This window comes from Ahaetulla prasina, chromosome 3, assembly GCF_028640845.1.
Source record: "Ahaetulla prasina isolate Xishuangbanna chromosome 3, ASM2864084v1, whole genome shotgun sequence".
Classification (NCBI taxonomy): Eukaryota; Metazoa; Chordata; class Lepidosauria; order Squamata; family Colubridae; genus Ahaetulla; species Ahaetulla prasina.
In genome coordinates this window covers 2,639,117-2,658,050 of record NC_080541.1, presented here as the reverse complement: position 1 = coordinate 2,658,050, position 18,934 = coordinate 2,639,117, and the positions used below count along the sequence as shown (strand labels likewise).

General features: G+C 44.1%; 1 protein-coding gene across 8 annotated transcripts in view; it reads right to left on the bottom strand.

Annotated features, from left to right (window-relative positions):
* Positions 1-18,934, bottom strand: part of LOC131196239 (1-phosphatidylinositol 4,5-bisphosphate phosphodiesterase gamma-1-like) — a 142,695-nt gene that overhangs the window by 87,225 nt on the left and 36,536 nt on the right. For all 8 annotated transcript variants that reach the window (XM_058178785.1, XM_058178784.1, XM_058178782.1 and 5 more), the window contains 8 exons: positions 13,274-13,358; positions 11,628-11,708; positions 8,949-8,983; positions 6,968-7,040; positions 5,367-5,468; positions 3,823-3,941; positions 2,982-3,067; positions 1,242-1,362 (listed from right to left, as the gene is read on the bottom strand). In XM_058178785.1, coding sequence (XP_058034768.1) covers positions 1,242-1,362; positions 2,982-3,067; positions 3,823-3,941; positions 5,367-5,468; positions 6,968-7,040; positions 8,949-8,983; positions 11,628-11,708; positions 13,274-13,358 — 702 coding nt within the window. The remainder of the gene's footprint in view (positions 1-1,241; positions 1,363-2,981; positions 3,068-3,822; positions 3,942-5,366; positions 5,469-6,967; positions 7,041-8,948; positions 8,984-11,627; positions 11,709-13,273; positions 13,359-18,934) is intronic.

Sequence of the window (18,934 nt, the reverse complement as noted above, 5' to 3'; positions counted from 1 at the left end):
ATATACAAATAGGATGAAGACTATTGCTTGACATAGTGTAAGCCGCCCTGAGTCTTCGGAGAAGGGCGGGATATAAATGCAAAAAAAAAAAGGTTCCTCCAGGCCTTCCTGTCCTCTACCATCCTCTGGAATCCATTTAAACTCACGCCTACTGCTTCAGTGACTCCATCCAGCCACCTCGTTCTCTGCCGTCCCCTTCTTCTTTTGCCCTCCATCTTTCCCAGCATTCGGCTCTTCTCCAGGGAGTCCTTCTTTCTCATTAGGTGGCCAAAGGATTTCAGTGCAGATATTTCTCTCTCTGGGCACAGTGAGAATATTATCTGCTGAACAAAATTCTGAAGGGCATCCGGCCAGTAAAACACTCTGCTAGCTCCATTCAGTTGTCCCGACTCCACCCCGCAAGGTATTAGGGGATCATTAAATGACAAAGAAGAGAAGAACGATTGAGGGCAAAAGAAGAATGGGACGACAGAGACCAAAGTGGCTGGATGGAATCACTGAAGCAGTCGGTGGGAGCTTAAATGGTCTCTTGGGGATGGTAGAAGACAGGAAGGCCTGGAGGAACGTGCGCGATAAGTCAGACATGACTTTGCAACTAACAGCAACGACAACGAATGACAAAGAAGAAGATCTAGGGCAATATTCAAGGATGCTCCGTTCTGCAATTTGGATGGGGATGGCCTGAGGTGGGACTTCCTGAGAACAGGAGGTGCTTGGCAAAGGGATGGGGACAAAGGTTTCGGGCTACCATTTTTTTATTTTTTTATTTTTTTGGCTTGGGAGCAAACGGCGGAGCTTCTATCTGGCTGCTCCGTTCAGTCCACTAAAACATCCTTTCCAGTGTCTGGAACCTTCTCCACCCCGAGGGACAATTTTTATGGAGGGCCCCTGAAGCCATTCTGTGAGATTCATTCTCACCTTCAAACATTCTGCCCTCCAATGAAGAACGAGGAGGAGGAGGAGGCAGAAGAGAAGGAGGGAGGAAAAGGAGGAGGAGAGGAGGAAGAGAAAGGAGATAAGAGGTGGAGGAGATGAAGAAGGAAAAGAAGGGGAGAAGGGGAAGGAGGAGGAGAAATAGGAGTTAGAGGAGAAATTGGAGAAATTGGAGAAGGGGAAAAAAAGAGGAGGAGGAAGAAAAGGAGAAGAAGGAAAAGAAGGAGGGGGAGAAGAAGAGGTGGAGGGAGGAAGAGGTGGAGGAGGAAGCAAGACCCAAGGCGCATAAAAGCAGCAACATGGCTTACTCAGAGGTGGTGAAGGCGTGCTCTTTGATGGTGTGCAAGACATCCAGGAACTTGATTTTGGAGGTCAGCGTGTGGCCGTGGTAGATGATGGGCAGGTCATCAGGGCCATCCCAGCAATCCACTGGAACAGAAGAAGATCAAAGCTTGGGTTTGATTCTTCAAATTTGAATCCCAGCTTTTTAAATCATCACATAAATCGGGCTTCCTCCACTGGGCACTTTCTGGCCGCGTCGAGATTCAAATGTCCCCAAGACAAGTCCCCAGTCCGTGCGTTGTATGCGCGAGAGGGTTGTTTGTGCGGGGTGTACATTTCTTCCCCTGAGAATTCCAATCCTTGCACGCTTCTTGGAGGTGCCCAGCTGAGGAAGCAGACACTTCTAGCTCTCCACCCAATGAATCAATTAATCATCTCAATCTCCTGCAATTAAATCTAACAAAGGCTCCTTGCAAACAATACACCAATTGCATTTCCCTTCTGCAGCCGTCACCGACACCTTCAATTCTGCAACATGGCCTTTCCCAAGGGCTGTCCAGGTGTGACGGTCTTCCAACATCTGTAAGCAACCTTGCAGTTTGGGATGCCAAGAAGGGGAAGCTGTGGCCTTTTGGGGGGCTTTTTCCAAATGTAGAAAATCACTACGTGGTGGAAAAAAAACACCCCACAAATGGTGCTCAGAAATAGCCTTGGGGCAGATCATCAAAAATAAGGATGGAACCGTTAACCAGAGCTTGTTAATGGGGTGAAGAATGAGGGACATCAGCTTACATTCCACTTCTTATAAAGAAAATCTATATAAAATGTTTTATAAATGGCATCCACCACCTGCTAGGTTAGCCAAAACGTTTAAAAATATGTCTAGCAAATGTTGGAAATGTAATCAAAAAATGGGCACATATTATCAAATGTTGGAAATGTAATCAAAAAAAATTGGGGGCAAAGATACACAGGTGGCTAGAAGATAGGGAATCATGTAGATTTTAACCCAGAACTGTTTTTAATTAAGTATATCAGAAAAATGAGATAAGTAAAGTATGTATTTTTTTTGGTATACATTTTTTGTTTTATTTTTAGATATACATCAACATCAATAAACGAACAGTGTAAGATAAGAAAAGTTAAGTATTTAATATTTGATGTTTTAACAGCAGCGAGGATTCTATTAGCACAATATTGGAAAGATGAGGAAAACACCACAAGATGAAGAGATAATTAAGAAAATATTAGATTGTGCAGAAATGGAAACTGTACATTGAAAATTAAGCCAAAAGAAGACACGGAGGACTATCAAACATGGAATCTACAGTATTTTACCAGTAGTTGGAAAAAAGGAGATTAAGAATATAATCAGAATTATAATTAATTAAGCAAATTAAATACCCAGAAAAGACAATGTTTATTAAGCACTAAGAAATTAATCAGTGTACTTTTCAAAGAGGGTGGAAATGTTGGTGCGTCTTATATACTGAATACAGCCATTTTTGGCTTCCTGAAACCCTGCCCCAGGCGTCCTGTTTTCGCCAAAAACAGCCCCGTTTTTGTTTTATTTTGTTTTTTGCAAAAATGGGGCCTGCAGAGGGTTTGGGAGGCCTGCAGAGAGCTCCTGTAGGCTGGGGAGGGCAAAAACCTTCCCCCCCCCTCCCGTTTACCTCTTCAAAATCTTGGTGCGTCTTATAGTCCGAAAAATACGGTAATAAAATAATCAATTAAAATTTGGGGGCGGGGGGCGGAAAGAAGCTTACGTTCAATGCATCGGCAGCCCATCCGAAGGCAGCGGGCATAGGCCTCCAGGGAAGACTCGCTGGAGAACTGATCCCCTGTGAGATACCTGCAAGGAAGGAGGAGAAGCAAATGGACTGAAACTGTGGGTTGTGAAAGGCTGTGGGGAGAATTTGGGAATGGGTTGGAGGAGGCCCCCCCAAATCCACAATCTCTCAAAGACTTATTTTCTTTTTTTCTTTTATTAGATGGATTCATAGGAGAGGTCCTTGATGCCCTCTTGAGCTTGGCTCTTTTCTTGCAGATCTTTCATTACCAAACTTGGTAATGTCATCAGGGCAACAGCATTAGCACTGATGATGTTCCTTAGTTGGGTCATGAAAGGTCCGCAAGGAAAGAACTAAGCCCAGAGAGTATCAAGGATCCTACAGGCCTCCTCTTCCTCCTCCAACTCTCCTCAAACCCCTCTGCCTGCCAGCACTGAGGATGTTACCTAGTTGGGTCATGAAATGTCTACAAGAAAACAACAAGAAAGCAAAGCTGGCGGAGGAACTCTGGGAGTTGAAGTCCACAAGTCTTAAAAGAGCCAAGTTTGCAGACCCCTGGCTTAGCAGAAGACCTACACATACTGATGCCGAGGAACTCTGGGAGTTGAAGTCCACAAGTCTCAAAGTTGCCCAGTTTCGAGACCTCTGCTCTGGCTCCAAATTAGCTGTGGGAAAGGACAGTTTACTAATCCTTGGCGTTATGGCCAACACAGGCCTGGTGGAATGCAAGGGATGATCCTATCTAGCATGACCTCAGTTGCCTCCTTTCCACGCTGAATCCATCCATGAATGACCCAAGAATCGGAGAAGCTCTTACGTGTTATGAGAAGAGGAGATCCAGTACTGCGACAAGGGGAAGTTCATTTCTTCAGGGACCACTTGGTCACCCTTGGAATCCATCAACATGTTTTCTTTGGAGAACAAGAAGGTCAGGAACTGCGCAGAGAAGGAGGGAAAGAGTTTTAATGGGGATTTTAATAGTTTTTAGTATATTCAGCCAATCTAAATTATTCTTTTAAATCTGTTTTTAATTTTTGTATTTGTTGTTCTTAGTTGGCTGAAACCGCCCTGAGTCTTTTAGGAGAAGGGTGGTATAGAAATTGAATAAACATAAACAAACAACATAAACATAAACAAGAAAAGAATTACAGAATAACTGAGTTGGGAGGGTTAGGGTGATTAAGCACTAAGAACTGTAATTACCAAACTTTTCAAGAGTATGGTTCCACCTAAAGAGGGTGGAAATATTGGTGCGTCTTATACACTGAATACAGCTATTTTTGGCCTCCTGAAACCCTGTCCTGTTTTCGCATTTGATGTGCGAAATTTGACATATGCGTAGCCATTTTATTTAGTTCTCTATTATAATCATTTGTTCCTTTTCTTTCTCTTTACTTGTTAAGGGGGGTTTTCAGGCTCGCCACATTCTTAAGGTAGGGGGAATGAATGAATAGATAGTGAGGATTGTTTCGGCTAGGTCAGGGGTCTGGAAACTTGGCTCTTTTAAGACTTGTGGACTTCAGCTTTGCTGGCTGAGGAACTCTGGGAGTTGAAGTCCACAAGTCTTAAAAGAGCCAAGTTTCCAGACCCCTGGGCTAGGTGACTTTCTCTCCCGTGGGAACGGAGGCTGCTCCTGGCGAGAGTGGAAGGTGGGAGTTTGAAGACACCGGGAAATGTGGATGGAGTGTTTATTGGGGAATGTGACTTTTGAGGGATATTTCTAATTTACATTACTATGTGGTGTGATTCCGGTTTGTGTCAGATCCGGAATTACAACAGACTTTGCCAATTTGACGCCTACCTAAATAAATTTGTTTTGGAAAATGGACTTTGCCTATTTCTTTTTTGAATGGGTTTCATCACGTGGAAACCTGACAAGGGACTTCTAGGCCAGGGATCTCCAACCTTGAAAACTTTAAGCCTAGTGGACTTAAAAAGCTGGCTGAGGAACTCTGGGAGTTGAAGTCCACAAGTCTTAAAGTTGCCAAGGTTGGAGACTCCTGCTCTAGATTAGGGGTCTCCAACCTTAGTAACTTTAAGGTTTGTGGACTTCAACTCCCAGAGTTCCAAGTCTCTTGGAAAGATTTTTTTTTAAATTTACATTTATATCCCGCCCTTCTCCGAAGACTCAGGGCGGCTTACAGTGTGTAAGGCAAAGATGGCTGAGGAACTCTGGGAGTTGAAGTCCACAAGCCTTAAAAGTTACAAAGATTGGAGAGCCCTGCTCTAGATTCCTCTGGGGAATTCTGGGAGTTGAAGTCCACCCATCGTAAAGCTGCTGAGGTTGAGAAACGCTGGCTTAACAAGACAACCCCCTCCCCGCCTCTGAGGATGATTGGAGGAAGAGAGCCGGACACTCACTTCATCCAGCTGGAAGACAGGCTCCGCCATGTCAGCAAAACGATCCTGCAGGTAGCTGCACATCATCCTGCGTACCTTGGCGATGTCACTCGCCCAGGCTTCCTGCAGGGAAAAGGCAGAGGGCGGAGTTACCAGGCAGCTGTGCAGCAGGAGAGCTGGGTTTGAACTGAGAGGGAGGGAGCATCCTCAGGAGGGGTCAAAAAAGTCAGCATGGCACCTGCAAACTCCTCCCACTTTGACGTGCACTGCACAGGTTTTAGCAAAATCAATGCGCCGTTGGAAGACTTGAAAGACCAGGCGAGAGAGAACATAATGGAGAAAATTTAAGTAGTGGCTAGGAGACAAATGGATTGCGGTGGAATGCGGTCTGGATCAGAGGTGGGTTTCAGCAGGTTCTGGAGAACCGGTGCTGGAAATTCTGAGTAGTTCGGAGAACTGGTAGTAAAAATTCTGAGTGGCCCCCCCCCCAGTCCCAGCTGATTGGGAGGAAATGGGGATTTTGCATTATTCCTCCCATGCCACGCCCACCAAGCCACACCCACAGAACTGGTAGTAAAAATTTTGAAACCCACCGCTGGTCTGTATTCCCAGGAGGGAGGGAAGGCCTTCCTTCCTTCCTTCCTTCTTTTTTCATTCATTCATTCATTCATTCATTCATTCATTCATTCATTCATTCAATTTATTTGCATTCCAGAGAACCAATAGACAGCAAAGTTTAGGCCGTGTGGCTGGAAGGAAGAAAGTTAAGTTGGCTCCTCCAGACTTATGGAGATCCTTGGAGTAGAACACTGATGATGCAAATAGTCTGCTTTACTTTGGCAAGATTCTGTCTAGAGGGGAGGAACAATACAGGAAGTCCTCAACTTACAACAGTGTGCTTAGTGATTTTTCGAAGATACAACGGCATTGAAAAATGGCTGTTTTTCACCCACCTACAACAACTGTGGCATCCCCAGGGTCACGTGATCAAAATTCATTCACTTGGCAACTGGCTCATACTTATGACGGTCGCAGCATCCCAAGGTCATGTGATCGCCTTTTGCGACCTTCTGACAAGCCAAGTCGATGGGCAAGCCAGATTTACTTTACCAACCGGGTTACTAACTTAACAACTGCAGTGATTCACTTAACAGCTGTGGCAAGAAAAGTCATAAAACGGGGCAAAACTCAATAAATATCTCACTTAGCAAGAAAAATGTTGGGCTCACGGAAGCCAAGGACTACTCATACAGAAATGCAGCTATTTATTTATGCATTTATTGAATTTACATGCCGCCCAGCTCATTGTCAAGGGACTGTGGGCATCTAACAAAAGAAAAGGTACATAACGGGAAAACATTAGCTATTTCATTTTTTTTTTTGTAAAAGTTTTATTTTTACATTCATATCCAACAACTCATCCAATGTACAGTTATATACAATTAGTCGGGCTTGCCCAGTCACCACCCCCTCCTTTTAACTCTCTTCCCTCTTCTACCTTCTTCTACTTTCCAGACCTTCCTCCCCTTCTCTTTATCTACATCTATTTCATTAATGTTAGTTTTTTGTTCATTATCTCTGCTGGTTTTCACAAAGGCAAACCTTTTTCCTTCAGAAAATACCTTTTGATCGTATTGTAAGAATTTCTGGAAGTCGTATAAGGTGATTTGGCAGAGTTCCGGCCGATCCATGTTACTGAAAAGGAAGCAGGAGAGACGAACCCATGTCAGCAGCTGTGTGCCACACACCCACACCTAACAGCACTTCGACAAGGGTGGGGCTCTTGGTGCTCTCTGAGCTCAATTGCTTTCTTGCAGACGTTTCATGACCAAACTAGGTAACATCATCCGCGCTACAAGGGAGTGGGGTGGTGGAGGAGGAGGAGAAGGAGGACTGTAGAGTGTTCTCTGAGCTCGGTTGTTTTCTCGCAGACGTTTCATGACCAAACTAGGTAACATCATCAGTGCTAGCTTGACCAAGCTCAGAGAGCACCCAGGACCCCACGGTTCAACTCTGAAGTGCAAATATTCTCTTCTATCAGTACTTTTGTCAATTGTTTGCATCTTTCGTATCACTTGTTCCTATCCTGGCATCTTTTGGATGAGTTAGGACCACATGTCTCAGAATTCCCAGCTAGCATCACCTACAGGTCCAGCTGGGCATCTGCTGGACACCAGGTTGGGGAAGATCATCTCCAGATGATTCCCTGAGCTACGGGCGTTCATGGCAGTTCTCAAAAGTTCTGGTTCCTTGCTCACCAAACTTGCTTTAGCTCAGTGGTCTTCAACCTTGGCAGCTTTAAGAGTTGTGGACTTCAACTCCCAGAATTCTCCAGCCAGCTCTGGGAGTTGAAGTCCACAAGTCTTAAAGCTGCCACGTTTGAAGACCTCTGCTATATGACTTCCAGGAGGAAACTAAATATATGGCTTTTAAACAGGTATTCACTATAATTATGTGACTCTACTATCTCAACCCTGGCAACTTTAAGATGTGTGGACTTCAACTCCCAGAATTCTAAGGCTAGCCATGTGTCGTGTCCCACTCCTCCTTTGACGGCCGAGTCGGGGAAGTCTGTATCAAGCGTGCCTCTGCAGCTTTGCCAAATTCCTTTCAGAGTTCTCAGGGCAAGCAGGAATCCAAGGTGTGACTTCAGCAATCCAGATTAGACTTTGCCTGACTCAAAGAATGCCAGAAAGCAGATCCCTTATATAGGCCATGGGGTGTGGCTCCATGACTCAGCACTTATCCAGGCCTGCCCCTCCCTTCCTTTTGCTGACGTCGCCTCTCCATTCTCCGGAAGCGTGGGTCTATCCATTGCATCGTTTCGTCTCCAGCTGTCGGTAATCCCAGCTCGTGGCTGGCTTCAGGTGCACATGCTATCGGAGGGAGGTTTGTTTGTTCGGTTTGTCCGGGCATGGTGCCAGGGCTGGGGGCTAGAGGCATGCCAGGACATTCTTCTGTACTATCAGCGTCTGGCAGGAGATAAGAGGGGCCCGGCTGCGGCGGGGGGAGCGGGCGAGACACAACACCATGCCAATTTTAACACATCTCAGAGGCTGAGCAAGACACCCCAAAAAGGATTGAAGAGGAGAGCTGGACGTTCACTTCATCCAACTGGAAGACGTTGGATGAAGGAGTCCCAATGCTATCGAAGTTGAGAACTCTAGGGAATTCTGGGAGTTGAAGTCCACATCTCAAAAGCTGTTGTGGTTGAGAGAGACTAGCTGGCAGTGGAATTCTGGGAGTTGAAGTCCACCCATTTTAAAGTTCAAGAGGTCAGAAAACAGTGGACTATGGAAACGCAAGTTTCAAAGCAGACTCTCTTTAATTACGGAGAGAGTAATTAAAGTCCCTAGAGGCATTTGTTGTTGTTTTGCTTTTGCTTTTTGTATTTTGCTTTGCTTTTCGTATGTTTTGGTCAATTCTTGGAGGCATCTGGCTGACTCTGGAGAAAGCCCTCTTGGTGCAAACCTTATTTTTGTCAACTTTACAACTGAGCTCCACCACAATCAGGAAAATCTTCTCAAAGAAGCCCGAAAGAGAGAATGCCATGATAATGAGCACCTGGGCCCACGGGGAAACTGAGGCACGCTTCTTACTTACCGCAAAGGGAAGGATAATTCCAGTTGTTCGATGATCTGAAAAGCAAAGAGGCAACGTGTGAGTTCACCAGTTTTAATCGCTCGCAAAGCTGGGACCGACAGAAGTTTTAAGAAAAGGTAATAATAATAATAATAATAACAGAGTTGGAAGGGACCTTGGAGGTCTTCTAGTCCAACCCCCTGCCCAGGCAGGAAACTCTATATACCATTTCAGACAAATGGTTGTCCAACATCTTATTAAAAATTTCCAGTGTTGGAGCATTTACAACTTCTGCAGGCAAGTCGTTCCACTGATTAATTGTTCTAACTGTCAGGAAATTTCTCCTTAGTTCTAAGTTGCTTCTTTCCTTGATTAATTTCCACCCATTGCTTCTTGTTCTACCCTCAGGTGCTTTGGAGAACAGCCCGACTCCCACTTCTCTGTGGCAACCCCTGAGATATTGGAACACAGCTATCATGTCTCCCCTGGTCCTTCTTTTCATTAAATTAGGCATGCCGAGTTCCTGCAACCATTCTTCATATGTTTTAGCCTCCAGTCCCCTAATCATCTTGGTTGCTCTTCTCTGCACTCTTTCTAGAGTCTCAACATCTTTTTTACATCGTGGCGACCAAAACTGAATGCAATATTCCAAGTGTGGCCTTACCAAGGCATTATAAAGTGGCACTAACACTTCACGTGATCTTGATTCTATCCCTCTGTTTATGCAGCCCAGAACTGTGTTGGCTTTTTTGGCAGCTGCTGCACATTGCTGGCTCATATCTAGATGGTTATCCACCAGGACTCCAAGATCCCTCTCACAGGTACTACTATTGAGCAAGGTACCACATATCTGGTACCTGTGCATTTTGTTTTCTGTATTTTTAAGCGGAAAGTGGTTCCGTGACATCAAAGGGCTATGATTAGTCCTTGACTCACAACCATTCATTTAGTGATCGTTCGAAGTTGTAACAGCACTGAAAAAAGTGACTTATGACGGGTTTTCACACTTACGACCGTTGCAGGATCCCCGTGGTCTCATGATAAAAATTCTGATGCTCGTCCACTGGCTCGTACTTATGACGGCTGCACGGCCCCTTCTGCGACCTTCCGACAAAGCCAAGTCAAAGTGGGGAAAGCCGGATTTGCTTAGTGACCAAATGGTTTGCTGAACAACCGTGGCAAGGAAGATGGAGCAAAACTCCCTTAACAAATGTCTCGCTTAGCAATGGGATTTTGGGGGGGTCAGTTGTAGTTGTGAGTCAAGGACTTCCGTGGTCCTTGACTTGCAACCGATCGCTTAGTGACCGTTTGAAGTTATGACCGATGTGAAAAGGGGGACTTATGTCCCAGATCCAAAGTTTGACAATTGGGGGTACCCACGTTACAGGATCACAAAACGGCACTCACTAATTCTCTAATAACTCACTAAGAACTCACGAATGAGGAGAAACCTCCTGTCAGTGAGAACAATTAACCAGTGGAACTGCTTGCCTCCAGAAGTTGTGGTTGCTCCATCACTGGATGCTTTCAAGAAGAGACCAGACAGCCACTTGTCTGAAATGGTAGAGGGTCTCCTGCTTGGGCAGGGGGCTAGACTAGACGACCTCCAAGGTCCCTTCCAGCTCCTATTCTATTCTATTCATCTAATTTGGCCGCATTTAGAATAGAATAGAATAGAATAGAATAGAATAGAATTCTTTATTGGCCAAGTGTGATTGGACACACAAGGAATTTGTCTTGGTGCAGATGCTCTCAGTGTACATAAAAGAAAGAATAGAATAGAATAGAATAGAATAGAATAGAATAGAATAGAATAGAATAGAATAGAATAGAATAGAATAGAATTTTTTATTGGCCAAGTGTGATTGGACACACAAGGGATTTGTCTTGGTGCATATGCTCTCAGTGTACATAAAAGGAATAGAATAGAATAGAATAGAATAGAATAGAATAGAATAGAATAGAATAGAATAGAATAGAATAGAATAGAATAGAATTTTATTGGCCAAGTGTGATTGGACACACAAGGAATTTGTCTTGGTGCATATGCTCTCAGTGTACATAAAAGAAAAGATACGTTCATCAAGGTACAACATTTACAACACAATTGATGGTCAATATATCAATATAAATCATAAGGATTTATGCAGAAAGCTCCTACCTCTGAATCAAATTTGTAAGTCAGAAAAGAGCCTACGGATTGTCCTCACCTTACAACCACAACTGACCCCAAAATTTCCATTGCTTAGTTATTAAACAGGTTTTTTCCTATTTTACAACCTGCCTTGCCACAGTTGTTAAGTGAATCACTGCCGTTGTTAAGTTAGTAACACGGTTTGTTAAGCGAATCCAGCTTCCCCGTTGACTTCACCTTTCAGAAAGATGCAAATGCGGATAATGTGACCCTGGGACACTGCGACCGTCATAAATACGAGTCAATTTCCAAAACGTCTGAATTTTGATCTAGAAAAAGACATGCGGGTTTTTTTGACCTGTGACATTGTGGCATCCCCCCCCCCGGTCATGTGATCGAAAATCCAGACGCTTGGAAACTGGCATGTACTTTTTACAGTGCTGTTGTCACTCTGGTCACTAAATGAACCCTTGTAAGTAGAGGACTACATGTATCGGACTCCTGAGTTTCAGCTCTTGCTGAGCAACACAAGATCTCCTCCTGCAACGGAGGCTAAAAGTTCTTACCGATTTCTGCGCATCGAACATCAGGTTTTTGTAGAAGTGTGTAAAATGGCTGAAGGTGATATCGCCACGAACCTCCAGCTCCTGCGTGGACCCAGAAGAGAAAAGAAAGAGCTAATTAAATTTGCCGAGACCGGAGCAATCTGGACCCTTCCCATGTATCGAGACTCCAGTTCCAACAATTCCCAGCAATGTCGGTAAAATGAGGCCACAGATTGTTGGGGGCAAGAGGCTGACTCTGTAAATTGCTTAGAGGGCTGTGAAACACTGTGAAGCAATATATAAGTCTAAGCGCTATGGCTAAGTGGGAAGGGAGGGAGGGAGGGAGGGAAGGAGGGAGGAAGGAAAGAAGGAAGGAAGGAAGGAAGGAAGGAAGGAATGTGGTAGCTCAATGGTGAGAATGCAGAATTGCAGGCTAACTCTGCCCACTGTCAGCAGTTTGATCCGAGGAGCCAGATTGTTGAAGGGCAAGAGGCTGATTCTATAAACCTTTTAGAAAGGGCTGTAAAGCACTATGAAGCGGTATATAAGTCTAAGGACTATTGCTAAGTGGGAAGGGAGGGAGGGAGGAAGGAAGGACAGGGAGGGAGGGAGGGTGGGAGGAATATTGCATTAGGAAAGAGGGAGGGAGGGAGGAAAGAAGGAAGGAAGGAGAGCTTGAGGAATGAAGGAGGGGAGGAAGGAATAGCGCAAGAGGAAGGAAGGAGGGGAAAAAGAAGGCAGGAAAGCAGAAAGGAATAGAGCATAGGGAGGGAGGGAGGGAGGGAGGAAGGAAAGGAAAGGAAAGGAAAGGAAAGGAAGGAATGTAGTAGCTCAATGGTGAGAATGCAGAATTGCAGGGTAACTCTGCCCACTGTCAGCAGTTCGATCCGAGGAGCCAGATTGTTGGGGGGCAAGAGGCTGATTCGGTAAACCTCTTAGAAAGAGCTGTAAAGCACTATGAAGCGGTATATAAGTCTAAGGGCTATTGCTAAGTGGGAAGGGAGGGAGGAAGGAAGGACAGGGAGGGAGGGAAGGCGGGAGGAATAGAGCATTAGAAAAGAGGGAGGGAGGAAGGAAAGAAGGAAAGCTTGAGGAATGAAGGAGGGGAGGAAGGAATAGCGCAAGAGGAAGGAAGGAGGGAAAAAAGAAGGCAGGAAAGCAGAAAGGAATAGAGCATACAGAGGGAGGGAGGAAGGGCCTCTGGTGGCTCAGACTGCTAAGGCAGTCTGTTATTAACACAGCTGCTTGCAATTACTGCAGGTTCAAGTCCCACCAGGCCCAAGGTTGACTCAGCCTTCCATCCTTTATAAAGTAGGTAAAATGAGGACCCAGATTGTTGGGGGCAATAAGTTGACTTTGTATATAATATACAAATGGATGAAGATTATTGCTTGACATAGTGTAAGCCGCCCTGCGTCTTCGGAGAAGGGCGGGATATAAATGCAAATTAAAAAAAAGGAAGGAAGGAAAGGAAAGGAAGGAATGTGGTGGCCCCAATGGTGAGAATGCAGAATTTCAAGCTAACTCTGCCCACTGCCACTAGTTCGATCCGAGGATCCAGATTGTTGGGGGCAAGAGGCTGACGCTGTAAACTGCTTAGAGAGGGCTGTAAAGCACCGTGAAGCAGTATATAAGTCTAAGAGCTGCTGCTATTGGTATCTGCTTACCACAAGTTTATCTCGAAGGAAACGCATATTCGGCACTCGGTAGTTGACCTGAGGTAACATGGCCTTCAGATCTTTGGGGCTGATGCTGCAAGAGAGATAAAAGTTGGATGTGCGTTCAGGCTCACACAATGACCCTCCCACACATACCCCGCCACCTGTGTTCCTTATTTCTTCCCTTTCCTCTCGGAGCTCAGGAAGGGGGTGGCTCACAGCGGGCACACCTCTCTTCATGGTGGAGAGAGAATTTGAACACAGGTCTTGTCCCCATCCAACTGCTACAGATTGCATTACGTCACACAAAGAAAATAAACCTTTTTGGGGGGGGGGTCTAAAGCAGGGGTCTCCAACCCTGGTCCCTTTAAGACTTGTGGCTTTGCTGGCTGAGGGACTCTGGAAGTTGAAGTCCACAAGTCTTGAAGGGACCAAGGTTGCAGACCCCTGGTCTAAAGGGTGAACTCCACAACACTTCAGGTTTTATTTTAAATTGCATTTTTCTCTGTCAGTGTTTCCAAATTTCTGCAGCTTTAAGAAGGGTGGATTTCGACTCCCAGAATTCCCCAGCCAGCATAGAATCCTGGAAGTCACAGAATTCTGGGAGTTGAAGTCCACTCCTCTTAAAGTTGGAAAGCTGGAGAGCCACTGGTCCATACATTTATCCCAGATCCCAAACCACAGAGAAAGACTAATATTTGCTGGCGGCTTGCTTCTTTGGAGAAGTTTTGACAGTTGCAAATAATATTATCCTGACCCTCGGATACAGACCCCCTCTTCGGTTCTTTTATTTTTTTTAATTTTTATTTATTAATGAAAGTTATATGCTCCCCATCTCCCCTAGAGGCAACTCTTACTCGGCTTGCAACCCACTGAAAAAAAGACAAAACATTTTAAAATAATAGATATTAATGCTAATATTTTCCTCTGTGGAAACCAAACCGTTGTTCCAAGTTGCAGGCAGCAGGGGGCAGCAGGAGATGTCCCACCCCATCCCAAAATCCACTTTCCCAGTTTGGGATAAATCCTCAAACTGGTTTTTGCAGATTACAGACTGGGTGCCTTCTCTTGCAAAAAGGGCTTTGAACCGTTAATGTTGCTTCAAACTACAGGTAAAGTTTCGCACTTTGAGAGACAGTAACTTAAGTGCTAAACTAATCAATGTATGTCATTCACACTAACATTAAACCTAAAAAGTCCACTGGTTGAATGCTGAAAATTATCAAAAAAAAAATAAAAGAATTTTTTCTCCCCAGAAAATTTTAGTTTATTCAAAGAAGATTAAAATGCAAAACACCAAAATATTTTTAAAAAGGGGGAAAAAGACAATAGACATTAAAGAAAAAAGTGTTAAAAAGAAAAAATAGAAAAAAAACATTAAAAAAAGAAAAAAAACTTATATACACCTAATATCTTCCCTAGTTGAATGCTGATTAGTATAATCTGCAATGTTGGTTTCCCCTCCCTTGCAAAATAGGCCCAAAGAATTTCAAATTGTTAAACTGACAAATCAACTTACATATGGATAGCCTGTCATCTATAAACTATATTAATAACAACGTGGTTAACAGTAAAAATAATAATAATGAACATATTATGTAAATTATATCAAAAGTAAGTGATGTGTTCTCCTCTCCCTACATAACAAATCTACAACAATTATAAACTTTCCCATCTATACTTAATAAAAATATTTTATTTTTTTATTTTTTATTTTTAAAAATAATCTATATTTTTAATAAAAATGCGACATGTAAAAATAAGTTCCTGATGTGGAAATCGATTAGTTTGTCAATCAAATCAAACCAGCAATTCCGTTCATTATATAAAAAAGCAGTCAACAGATAACCTCACAAGTAAACCTAATCTTCAAAACCTTCTGTTAACTATTCGTTATTGCATTTAACTGCCAACAGAAAATCTACCAACAGTTTATAGCCTGTGATAAACTTATCTAATCCGCTGTCTTTATACCAATAGGAATGTATAGGAAACCCTATATTTATAGGGGGCTGGACTAGAAGACCTCCAAGGTCCCTTCCAGCTTTTGTTACTCTGCAATTTTGCCATCTCTGCCACTTCTTTCAATTTTAAGATCCATTCTTCAACAAGAATATTTTTATTATTTTTATTGCTAGTGTTTGATGGTTGTTAGTTCCTTGCTTCTTCTTTTTTTTTTTTCTCCTTTTCAGGTAGTCCTTGACTTACAGTAGTTTGTTTAGTGACCATTCAAAGTTACAACTGCACTGAGAAAAGTGACTTTTTCGTACTAACGACCGTTGTAGCCTCCCCACAGTCACATGATCAAAATTCAGACGCTCGGCAACAGGGGCGGGTTTCAAAACCCGTCGCTACCGGATTGCTCGTGGGCACGCGCATGCTCTCACTCGCACGCAACGCTTTTGAGCGTTCGCAGAAGCGTCCGGTGTGGGTGGGCGGAGCCTCCCACCGCCACTGCTCACCGGTTTGCCCAATCCGGGGTGAACCAGTAGCAACCCACCACTGCTCGGCAACTGGCATGGACTTACGACCGTTGCAATGTCCTGGGGTCACATGATCCCCTTTTGTGACCTTTGGACAAGCCAAGCCAAGAGGGAAACTAGATTGGTTATGTGAGAGAGAAGGATTATAATTGTGTTAGATTTTTAAAATTTAATGTATGACTGTTTGTTTATTGAACTATACCTTGTGTTTGCTCCGGGAAGTCGGGGGGGGGGGCGCGGCGGCAAAGGGGGTTTTGGAGGGAGGGGGGAAGGAGGGGGAGGGGGAGGGGAGAGGAAAAATGTAATTGTTGTTGTAAAACTTTTTCAATTAAAAAAAAAAGAAAGAGGGAAACTAGATTCACTTAACAACCAGTGTTACTAACTTAACAAGCGCAGCGCTTCACTTAACAACTGCGGCAGGAAATGTCATAAAATGGGGCAAAACTCATGTCTCGCTTAGCAAATGGAAATTTGGGGCTCCATTGTGGTCGTAAGGCGAGGACTAACTGGGCCCTCAATTTCTCCCTCTCTGCCAGTTTAAAATTCATTCTTCAACAAGAATTCCCTTTTTAATATAGACAGACAGGCAGGCAGACAGATAGAGATAGATAGTGTTTGTGGGCTGTCGGTTTCTTCTTCGTTTTTGCATTTTAACTTTGGAAATAAAATAAAATATTTGAAACGATATAAAGAATCTCGAAGAGCTAAACTGCAGGCCGGGATGTGCCAGGTGTGTGTGAGTGTGTGTGTGTGTATAGGGGGATGTTTGTTATTCGTAGGGTCCCCTGTCAGATCCCCTCCCTGCGTATGTCTGTCTCGGGAATAATGCAGGAATACCAAGGATCTCTTTTCCCTTTGAAAAAAACCTGGATCCCTCTCAGACAGGGAGGGAGGGGCAGGAAGGAGGCCGCAGGTATGCCTACCTGAGACTTTTCATGCCGAGGCAATTCAGGTCAAGCAAGGTGGGGCTCCTTCCTGAATAACAACTTTGTTTGTTCAAACACATCTGTCCCGGGACTGCAGCCCAGGAGCCTCTTGGCACATTCACCTTCTGTGTCTCTATGTGTGCGTTTCATGGCAGGGGAGGGGAGGGGGGGCATGAAGGCCACCTTCTTCAACCTTGTGCCCTCTGGATTGGCTGGGACAGGACCCACACCTCTCCCCACCCCCCCACCCCCAGTCAAAGGGAGGGGTTTGCAGCACGGTGTTGTTGATTGTCACTGAGTTTGTCTGTCTGTCTGTCTATCTATCTAACCTACCTATCTCATCCATCCATCAATTCACTCTCTCTATATATTTCTATCATCCATCCATCATCTCTTATCTATCCAATCGTCCATCCATCTATCATCCAATCATCTATCCATCCATCCATCTATATCATACAATCATCTATCCATCCATCCATCCATCCAATCATTCATCCATCCATCCATCTATCTATCTATCATCCAATCATCTATCTATCTATCCATCCATCCATCCATCCATCCATCCATCCATCCATCCATCCATCCAATCATCCATCCATCCATCCATCCATCCATCCATCCATCCAATCATCCATCCATCCATCCATCATCCAATCATCTATCCATCCATCCATCCATTCATCTATATCATCCAATCGTCAATCCATCCATCCATCCAATCATCCATCCATCCATCCATCTATCTATCATCCAATCATCTATCCATCCATCTATATCATCCAATCATCTATCCATCCGTCCATCCATCTATATCATCCAATCATCTATCCATCCATCCATCCATCTATATGGATACATACCGTAAGCCGGGTTACTTACGGGACCGTCTGCTGCCACCGACTGCCTCCCACCGACCCGTACGCTCTCACAGAGAGGGACTCCTTGGGGTGCCGTCCGCCAGGCAGTGCCGACTGGCGACACCCAGGGGAAGGGCCTTCTCTGTGGGGGCTCCCACCCTCTGGAATGAACTTCCCCCGGGACTCCGTCAACTTCCCGACCTTCGAACCTTTCGCCGCGAGCTTAAGACACATCTATTTATTTGCGCAGGACTGGCCTAGGATGTTAATTTTAATTTAGTTTTTAATGGGGTTTTTGTATTTTAATTATAATTTTAAATTGGCCTTATTTAATAAGTTTTTTAATTAGTGTTTTATTTTGTATTTATATCTGTGTTTTTGTGTTTTTAATAGGCTGTAAACCGCCCTGAGTCCCTCGGGAGATAGGGCGGTATAAAAATGTGATTAAATAAATAAATAAATAAATAAAAATAAATATATCATCCAATCCATCCATCCATCCATCCATCCATCCATCCATCCATCCATCCATCCATCCATCTATCTATCTATCTATCTATCTATCTATCTATCTATCTATCTATCTAATCATATTTCTTAATTCCCCTTAGAGGTTGTTTCCCTGCTTTCTTGCAGAGGTTTCATTACCAAGACAGCCATTCTCACCAGTGCTCTCTGTGTTTTGTGGTTTTCTTGCAGACGTTTCATGACCCAACTAGGTAACATCATCAGTATTAAAAGGGAGTGTGGTTGGCTCTCTTTTTATATGCTAGCGGCTTGCCCTGCCAGTGTTGGTTTGATATCTATACGACATTCCCACCAATACTGACAGGGCCTGTCACCTGTATATAAACAAGAGAGCGACCCCACTCCCTTTTAGAACTGATGCTGTTCCCTAGCTGGGTCATGAAACATCTGCAAGAAAGCCACCAAGCTCAGAGAACAACAAGGACCCCCCAGTTCAATCCTGAGCTACAAATAGTCTCTTTTATCAGAATCTCATTAGTTGCATAATACACTTAAAAGACCAAATAACGGGTGGATACGGCCTTTGGGGTCATCCTCCACACCTAGAGCCATTGCACAGCCACAGCTGATGTTTCCAATGTGACATTCCTGATGCCAGGCCAGGTTGAATTCTGCCTGGACCAAGCCGTTCTAAGCAACCCTGAGCTTATTCTTTCAATAGAATAATCGAATTCTTTAATAGAATAATTTTTCTGGGTAGAAGAACATCAGGAGCCAAAGAGATGCTTTGCTGGAGAAGATCCCAGAAAGTTAATTCTGACTTCTTCTTTCTTTTTGCCTTGAATGAATCCCTTTGACCAGGGGGTTAAAATAAGCAATTGATTAAAAGAATGTGAACGAGATTAAACTGAGTTAAATATTAACTCCCTG